Raw genomic sequence first — 10,339 nt, 5'->3', positions numbered from 1 at the left:
AAATAAATTGTCACACTTCACGATGTAATTAAATGAGATTTTAAGATCTCAATAAGATGTCTTATTATTTCAGTAGTTTTTGTTGTTTGTGATTGTAACCTATTTTGATCTTACCCTGGTGCCCCCCAAAAATAACTATGCACAACAAATGAACATCACTATTAAAATAATTTAATTTGCTAGTGGAAGCTAGAAAAGTGGAAAGGTTAACACGCACATGAGCACGTTAGCAACCCTTTTTGATTAACTCCTAAATACTGTACATTACACCGATAGAGAATGTCACTGAAAGTGGAGAGAATGTGATACAAACATTAACTTGGAGTGAAACATGTAACAGCTTGGATTAAAAAGATGTTTAGGGGGGAACATTAAATGGAACAGCAATTAAATGTTCAATAATTGCTCAGTCACATAGTGGGTTGCAGTAACCCAGAGCCTACTCCATCAAATGTGGGCTCAAGGCAGGATACACCCTAGACAGTGTGCCAATCCATTGGAGGCGACAGCCACAGATGGGCACAATTTAGAGATGTCAGTTAACCTAGCCACTAAATCTCTGAATTGTGGGAGGAAACCAGAAATAAATCCACACAGCCATGAAGAGAATGTGCAAATGCCATACAGAAAGGGACAGAATCGAACCCGGGGCTTAAAATATGTGAGGTAGGTTTGCGACTGTACCTGTATTGCAGCTTGTCCAGGGATGACCCTCCCAGACAAAAGATAATGAGCTCTGCCCTTAGCAAGGAGTGTGTCATATCAATTTCAGGGAGGAAATGGTTAAGGGGGATGATTCTTTTTACTTAGCACAAAAGTATGAAAGTGAATATACAGAGGAAGTAAATGCACAGCAAAAACATCTATTGAAGACATCACTGGGAGGTTTAATTTAATAACTTACAAAAAGTAATTATGTTCCTGGGAAGTGCGGAATCAGTGTGTTATTTTCTCAGTCAGAAATAAATGTCTTGTTTTTAGCCCTGAGCATTAAAACTTAGTTTTCAGTTTCTTTCTTTCCTCTTGTGAAGCTGGGTGTTAATGAAGCAAGATCTGTGTGTTACAAAGAGCAGTTTCATACAGTACCTTCATAATTGCCTCATTGCACAATGGATTGTAGGATCCTACCAGAGAAATATGCTAGGAATATCTCAGATAAGAGACATAGAAAGATTCATTAGTTACAGAATAATAATAATAATAATAATAATAATAATGATTGCAAGAAAAAAAAAGTAACGGCCTTTAATAGTGTAGTACTTCAATCAACCAACCATTTAATTAGTGATTTCTGTTCAAAAGCCAGAAAGTGCATCGCAGTATATTTTGAGTCCAAGTAATACATGTGCCCTTTTCATTACACAGACACCAAATTATAAAGAAAGGAGGTGTAACATTGATAGAAAAATCCTCTGCTGTTCCATTTAAGTGTATTTTCCTATTAATGCTGCAGTAAAATCCTGGGTAGGCCAATTAGCGTCTCAATATTGTCCCTGTGTTCTTGGGAGTCTGTGTCCTTTGATGGACTGGCATCCCGTCAAGGATGTAGTCCCGCCCAGTACTCTGTGCTTCTGGGATAGGCTCCAGGTTGCCATGACACTTACCAGCAATAAGCGGCTTTATGATAATGGATGGGTGGATGAGTAGATGAAGCTATTCATCCATCACAATGTATACTATGGAAATACAAAATGAGATCTAGATAAGATTTTAATGTATGTTATGTTGGAGTGAAATGGATACCCCTTTTCAACTGCACTAAAGTGACCTAAGCAAAAAAGATGTTGGGCTCTCATTTTTATCTGCAAGGATTTATCTGGACATGAAAAAAATGGTGGACATCAATCATTCACGTGCTATTGCATCATTCTGCTATTCACAACTGAGAGTTGTTTTTCTGAAAAAAAAGACAGTATACATTATTTTATTTTCTTTTACTTTATTACCCCCCCCACACACACACACACACAGACAATTTTAGACAAAACTCCATTATTTAATTATTTTTACAACAAAATATTTTCATGTTTCTCTGTAATGCTCATTGATTCTTTACCAGATCTCAGTACATTAGCATTGACTGAAACAAGTACATAAAACTAAAGAGACAACATCACAAATACAGAAAAACTGCATTTGTCTGTATTCTCCAAGCATACATCCTGTGCTTTATCAATTCTTAAATAAACATTCCCATATTGGCTGAGATCAGAGATTTACATGCCTGACCTGTTTTGGCACTTGGTTTATATCATAAAAATATAAATCTTAATATAGTCTTCAAATCTGCTTATGCTAAATGGTGCACTTGTCTTCAAAAGGAATCATGATAGCATTACAAAGTAACCAAGAGAATTCCTTCAGAGCGAATTGAATATATTAGTTGGAGAAAACTCTTCTGTTAACAACAGAATTCAATGGCTTCCTATATTTCTGTACTACAGATTTGCTTTTAAGTGGCTAAAGATGGTTTTTCCTAGCTATTTCTAAAATAAGTTTCTATTAATAAAAAATTCAACTGTGGAAGGTAGGTCAGTTATCTCTTTTCTATTTAGAACACACATTTTGAAAAAAGCTTTTGAGGGTATGGAATTTTGTACAAGCACAGGACAGCATTATGATGAGAAGAACAAAAAATGTACAGCGTTCTGCTTCACTTTTTGTGAATTTGTAACACCCCTTGTAATCAGATGAAATCAATATTTAAAAAAGCCTTAAACCTAGTACAAGATAGTGGGACTGAGGGTTGCCAATAAATGAAAGGAAGAAGCCTCTAGCAAACTAAACCCAAGATGAATAGAATACATTTGATTTAATATGACCCTTAGTCTGAATTAACACTTTATCACCTTACATCTTTCTTTTAGCCATTTTCCAAGAGAGAAACATTAGTCCATTGCTTTAATATCATGTTAACAAGTGAATGTGATAACAATGAATGGGCAACACTTCACTTCTCAGACTTATTTACTCCCCACTTCAGCTAATATACTATACATTCCAGCATCAGGCAGGCAAGTAGCAGTGAGGTCTTATAAGGTAACCAAATCAAATCACTTCTGCGCAACAGCTATTGCACTTCTTTTTGAATATAGGTAGCTTTACTGAATGACAGCAACACACGGATTGAGCAAATTAAATTTACATTTGGAAGGCATTTTCTCCACTTGCTAAGTAATACATGGCAAATTTTGCACAGTGAGTCTCCTTGGCAACCAGTCTTATGGAGTCGCATGTATGTTGGATGTGACAGCTCTTTTGTGCCAACAAATGAAACTGTCTTGATTGGCAGGCTGGTAAATGTTTTTTATTGTCCAATGCCTCCAGCAGGTGTAGCCTACTGTTAGTGAATGTACACTAGATACAGACATCAGCCTTTACACTTTTTTTTCATATATATCAAGAATCAGCTCTGTTGTCTTCAAAGTGCATGGCACAAAACTACATGGCATGCAAAGATATAGAAGTATTTTATAACTCTGTGTATCGAGTCTTGCCCACAGATTAAGCTTAAAGAAAAGGGTACTTTTCATTACACTATCCAAATGCTTTCTCTGTTGTGTGAGCTTCTTTCCCTCATTGGGATAATGCATCTTTATATGTGGAAAACACGGTTTAAGAAGGATGTTGAGATTTGGGGAAAAAAAAGATATTATAATATGGAATTTGGGGATTTTTTTCTTACTAAACAAAATAGTAGCACTCACACCTCTTCTTGTTACACCAGCAAAAGACAAAAAAACTACAACTAATTTTGTGCCTAATATCCATTTAATCCACCTATGACCTGTTAGAAATATCATCTTAACTATCAGGAATAGGGGTTTAAATAAGCAATAATTATCAATAAATGATTTAGTTTTATTTTAGTTTTATATATTGTCTTGCATGTTTGTTTGCAGGTGTGGGACAAGAATGCAGAATGCATCATGAAATGAAGTCAAAATTACATGCTGCTTGAAAATAAATATGGTAATAACACAATGCTTTTGAAATGAGCAAACTGGGCAAAATAGCTCTTTGCAAGAAGAGTCTGCTTCCTATCACTCTTTTTATGTACTAAATTCAATCATCAGTTCCTTCTTCAAAAACAAAATACAAGAGTTCTGTTTTGGAATATAACATGATAGTAGCATGTGGACATCAAAATGGAAAAACATCTTTAGGAAAATAAGGATTTTGCTTCTGACAGATTAATAAAGGAAAGTACAATGTATTTTCACAGCAGTTACAGTTATTCACTCTAACTTCACCATGTGTATTAAAATGTTGTTTTTTTACCTAGTAAGGACTTTAACTGACAGAACAATTTCCAAAGTATTCCACTCCTGAGCAAAACGTGTGCCAGTTTCTTTCACCAAACTCTTTTTCTCTCTCCACCTTGACAGGCATCTCGTTGACCTTTTGCAAATTAAGATCAAGTTTATCTTTGTAATGAAAAGCTCTGAAAATCTCCTTGCAAAGATCTAATGAGTACAGAATCAAATGATAGCACCTGTACCGGCAAGGAGCCAAAGACAAAGACATACCAGTAGGCAGTATCCAAATACATTGAGCGCAAAATTACTTTTGTAATTGCACAGCTATCTGACCTCACAAAGCATATTTCAAATAATCATGAGCTGGAACATCTACAGCTCCAGATGTAGAAGGATATTTCTGTTACACATATGTGTGAGAATAGACAGAGTACATAATTAATAAGTAATAGATGAAGTATATACAAAAAGAACAGTACCTAACAGCAATACTGCATGGAAATATAGGAAAAAAAATATTTTTTATGGCAAAACAGAGGGGGAAAATAAGAGAATAGAGAGCAAGGTGGGTGGAGACAATATTGTAAGAGTTGTGCTCAGTTAAAAATAGGAGAGGAAGTGAGAGCCCTGAGTCAGGCTTTTTTGTTTTGATATGATGAAGAAGAACACAGTCTCTTTGCATGAAAATGCAAAAGTTCAAATTAAATGAGCACTTGTGGTGGCTGAAGAAACTAGAACATTCTTGGGTTGATTTGTTGTTGTTATTTATTTTACAGAAATATGGAAACTTTAATCTGTCATAAAAATCAAAACATACAGTATATACAATACATTAAGTTTGAGAAAATTAAAATATATATACCGTATATTTTTCACCACAATGACAAAATGGAACAGACAGAACAAAAGCAATTGAGAAAAAAAATGTTCACTTTAACAATAAAAAAAGGGGACGTTTTTCAAAGTGTTTTACAAAATGCCTTTCAATTACTAAAGAACTCACTAAAAATTCTTAGTGTTATGACACAAAAAATATTTTTCATTAATGGGAAAAATAATATAAACATTGATTTAAATGTTTTAGAAATAATTCTAATTATTGTCTTTCTTGTGTTATTATAAGAAGACCTGAACAACACACCTTAAAGATTTATTAAATAAGGCAACTGGTTGTATTACTTCAAAACTATATATGATAACGTCTGTTTTTTAATTTTGTACCTATAACAACTATAGAATATATTCAGTATACAACCAAGAATTAATTGGTTAAGAAGTACTGATCTTTCACGTGATATTTATACACATTGAAAGGCCACAATATATTGGCTCAAATAGCTAAGCTTGTGATTATATAAAAACAACCCAGAAGACTCCATATTGATTGTACTCAATGGAGAGGAAAAATATATTATCTGAACATCTCAGGGGAAACTGTTCTTAATACTGACAAGTGTAGTTTGACCTTTTATCACAGAGATCTTGAGAATTTTCTAAAAAAGTTATTCCTGATAAAGACAGAATTAGAACTTAAGCTCTGTAACTAACGGTCCAAGCTGAGGCCTTAAATGCTCTTTTAATAATAAAAATCACATATTAATATCATATATCATTTATATTAATACAACCATGCTTTAATTTGTTAACGTTCTAAGGAAAGATTAATTTGAATGTGTTGCATTAAAGTCTTGCATAGTAAAACATAGTAAAATAAAGAACTGGCCCAGCTAAAAGTGTGATTAAGGTAGTGGCACTTCTTTAATACCTATTAATAAACCTTTAAGCTTTGAATGTAGCTGCTGATAAAATGAAAATAAAATGGATAATCCGGAGCACAGATGCATCTGACGATAAAAAGGTTTTTGTTCATGAGGCAAAACAAAAGAAGGCACTGATCGTAAAGCTCAAAGAGAGCCATTGTTGATTTTTGCTTCTGAAATGAAAGTCCACAGGTCTCCAGCCTGACAATACCATTTCCTGCATTTAGCTTTTACCACTTCACTGCAGTGCAGTTTATTCATCGCTAAAGGCATCAGAAACACTAACGTGCAATTCATAATGTGTCATATAAGCTCTGTAAGGTCTATTTCATTCAAAATTAAAGCTTTGTGTTACGTCACTCACTTGCTAAAACAGACATCCTGCAACATAAAAAAAAGCTTAAAACGAGACGAAAATAAGATGTATGATGAATAAGCAAAGGAGAAATTGAAAAAGATGGGACATGCAAAGATGAAAGGACAAAATCTACAGATATGACAAGTGGAAAATAAATGACATAATGTGAATATGAAGCCTGAGGTGGGAAGAAAATCTGTAAGCAAGCAAATATTGTGATCCTGTAGGGTAAAAAGATGGGGGATGGACTGAAAATATTGCAATAAAAAAGATGGAGCTTGTGATGAAAAACAACTAAGTGGAGATGGGTGGAGATATGGATCAGAGCTGTGCTCGAATGCATTTCAATCGCAAGACATATCTCCAGATTATACAAATGCAAATGTGTTTGCTTTAGAAATACAATGGTGCAACTGAAGCTTAAAGTGTAAAGACAAATGCATTTCAGGACTTTCACACATTTCTGATTTAGCTCGAGCCCTGGTTTGCATTCCTGTATAAAACTTAAAGGACTTGAGTCAGCCCTGATTTATTGTACCGGGACTGCCAAAATGCATTGGTCAAGATTTTAAGACCACTCAACAGCATCCTGTTTAAGACAATTATACACAAGCAATTGCCAATTCAAATTCTTATTTGCCATATATCTTCTTATCACATGCATTCAAACCCAACTCCGAACAGATAGTTTTGAACCTATACCTAAAATATCATAGGAAGTATTTTAAATATAGAATACATGAATGAAACGAATGTAAATGTACATACAGTATCACATATCCCAGAGAACACCAAGTGCCTTATGGGACTGAAAAAGCAGAATATTTTAAATGATGTATTCCTATATATTTTAGAAACACACATTTAATGGACATGTGAGGCTTGATCTTTGATATGGGGGACTGTAGCTAATTAACAACGTAGAAGCAGCAGAATTGGAAGTGTTTACAAGAAGTTATTGTGAAACATCTGTAGCTTTAGAACTCTAACTCTACATAAATTATACTTATTAGGTAAATATCAATTGGTCAATCAAAACATTTAACACATAGGAAGCCATGGAATTTAAATTGTGCTCTTTTCTAAAACACATTTTCCTTTTGGTGCTTATTCATGTTTGTGTTTGAACCTTAGATTAGGATGAAAACAATTCCCTTACAGTACATACAGTAAAGAGTGTTATACTCAGATAACTGAAAAAAGCAGTCAGAGATACATCAGAAGCATCACTCACTAATATTTGTTCACATGTGTGGATGTGTACTGTACTGTATGTGTGTATCACATACTAATAAGTATGCTCATAAGAAATATATTAATTTTGTGTTGCATATTTATATTGTCCATTCCTTTACTTTCTTTTGCTTAAAAAATGTACCCTTTTACATTTGTGCAAGAGCCTGGGAACTGAAACAGTAAATTTGTTTGTGTACATAAATAGAATGTGCCCTATATTATCTCCCAATTTGTTCGTGCAGTGCAGCTGGGAGTGTTTTTAGATTGAAGCGAGAAAAAAATGTATACCTTTTTCCAGAAATTATGTAAAGGTTTTGAAAGGAAAAGAAAATGATCTTCTAGCCATTTTGAACAGATGCCTGCAGTCTTGTTTAAAGATCTTTCAGATTCCAGTCAGAATCCTTACTCTCTGAAGTTAAAGTAGGCAGTGCACAGACTTCTTTTTTTAGCAGACAAGTTGATTATAAAAAAAGGACTTAATTACATCTATACTTAGAATTAAGATTGACTTATTGACATTTCTTTCTGTATATTTCTAGATATATTTACAATCCAATATAGCATTTATCATAAAACTGTTCATGAAAATGTGTGCGACAACCCCAAGTTCAAAATACACTCTCTTAGAAAATGACATGGAGGGGAGATGTAAGTATTAAGATGTGAAATAAGGCATGTTGATTAAGTCTAAAAGATCCCAAAATGTTGAAGGCAGTGACTTTACTATACAGTATAATGTCTACTTCTCTGTACTGAATATGCCTTATTTGCAGAGGACATTAGAAGAAGGCTCAACAGCAGAAACGTTTATTCTTTCTACTTTTAAGCATGGAATTGACTTTTACTTGTTCCTTATTTGTGGTGCCAGCATGGTTTACTTAAGCTTCTTGAGTCCGGATCAGAGCCATCGTAAGTCATCATTTAGGCCATTTTGCCTCCTGGGACAAAGACACATAACGTACTGGCTGAGCCACTGAACACAGAATGGGCTCTGCATAACACAGAGAATGGACAAGTCAGTGAGTCAGTTGAGTGTTTTCACTGACAATAAAACCAAATACAGTTACACTCCATTTGAGTCAGGCTTCTTTAAGTGAGTAGTGATTCAAGGCAAATGAAACTTTGTTTTCTTCACATTCATTGGTGGGGTGCTGGTTTTCTTACAAATGTTAAATAACAGCCCAAGGTTGTACAACCACATTCGCACCATGAGGAATGTATAATGAAGAATAACATTAACCATGAACCAAGGCTGTTTAGATACCCAGTGCTATAATACAGTAGCTTCCTCCATTGCGTTAATCCATCTGCAAGACATGTTTAAAATAAAACATTTTAGTTGACGTATGTAATACAGAGTGAACAGTGAATATTTTTTTATAATCTTATGTAGTTATATTTGCAGTTAAAAATACATAAGACAGCCATGCAATCTGTTTCCGGAACTAAGTTATAACCACACTAAGAGATAAGATGCAAAGACACAAATTGCTCCCATTCTTACTAGGAGAAATATGTTCATATTCCAAGAAAAAAAAGTGTTAAATTTAGAATCCTATTTTTATAATACGACATGAACACAACTTGCTGTTCAAAAAGACTTGTATTAAAAGGCATTTAGAATTTAGATTAATTAAAGGAAAGAGTAAGGGAGCTAGATAAAATAATAAATAATAAAATGAACAAATGCTGAGCTGACCTCTGTGCTGTGTATGAGTCCTCCGCTTTAAATGTGTAATACAAGGTTTTCTTGTGGTACAGCTGAAACATCATGGTTGCCTCAGCTCCTTCAGCTTTCTCTGGCTGTTTCACTGTGAAGCCCAGAAGAGGCAGACTTTCAGATGCCACTTTATCCTGTAGAGTAAAGAGAGGTGTTAATCTCTGAACACCTTCCCCACCTTTTGACCTGGAAGGGAAATTGTAAGTCTCTGTGGAAAATATCCTTGGAGGGTCCAGAACTAATCAACACTTTCACCACCTGACCCACCTCACGTGGCTGACAAATCATGACAGGTGGGTCAAAATTTGAGGTTCATTCAGGCCTACCTCTTGGAGGCTGTAGCAACCACACTGACTGCTATACTTCAATTCCACTCCAGTGGGACCACTCTTGTTGTTTTTTTTAAATAATAAAAAGAAATCAGAGATGAAGTGACTGATATTCGGTTTTACAAAATGAAAGTTAAAGGGAACTGCAATGCTATTTTTATATTTCGGTTAGAAAGAATCAAGCATTGATGACTGATTTTCAAATCGCTAAAAGTAAAATGTACATGGTAAATTGTAAAACATCAAATTTACATTACAAAATAGACAGTGCATGTACAGAGCCATGTTCTGTGATTCACAGCAAGGCAACATCCGGTGATGTACTGTATTGTGGCCTAATAACATTGTAAAGAAGCAGGCTTGTGAACACATACAGTATATTTTAATCCAATAGAAATATTGCTTTCGATATTGAGACAGTTTTGCCGACAAATACATCTTACTTGTTAACTCTGCACATAGATCACGTTGGAACATTTCTGAGGTGAAATGTCTGCTGCACAATGTGCACTTATTCACTCGTACATTCTATTACATTAGGATTACGGTGACTACTGAACAGGTAAGGCCGCATCATGTTGCAATTCTTCATGGGAACTCTTATGCCAAGTTTGCAACAGCATGGCAACTTAACAGTACTTTCACAAAATTTATGATTTTATTTTAAAGAATTTATT

At 34.5% G+C, this 10,339-nt stretch overlaps 1 protein-coding gene across 2 annotated transcripts in view; it reads right to left on the bottom strand.

The window, feature by feature from the left end:
- Positions 1–5,006: 5,006 nt before the first annotated feature.
- fgd5b (FYVE, RhoGEF and PH domain containing 5b) overlaps positions 5,007–10,339 on the bottom strand; it is a 72,485-nt gene continuing 67,152 nt past the window's right edge. For both annotated transcript variants that reach the window (XM_088636481.1, XM_088636480.1), the window contains 2 exons: positions 9,313–9,467; positions 5,007–8,920 (listed from right to left, as the gene is read on the bottom strand). In XM_088636481.1, coding sequence (XP_088492607.1) covers positions 8,884–8,920; positions 9,313–9,467 — 192 coding nt within the window. In that variant the 3' untranslated portion in view covers positions 5,007–8,883. The remainder of the gene's footprint in view (positions 8,921–9,312; positions 9,468–10,339) is intronic.

The sequence above is a fragment of the Lepisosteus platostomus genome, chromosome 6 (assembly GCF_059453375.1).
Source record: "Lepisosteus platostomus isolate fLepPlt1 chromosome 6, fLepPlt1.hap1, whole genome shotgun sequence".
Classification (NCBI taxonomy): domain Eukaryota; kingdom Metazoa; phylum Chordata; class Actinopteri; order Semionotiformes; family Lepisosteidae; genus Lepisosteus; species Lepisosteus platostomus.
The sequence above is the reverse complement of the archived record's forward strand: the minus strand, read 5'-3'. Positions and strand labels throughout refer to the sequence as shown.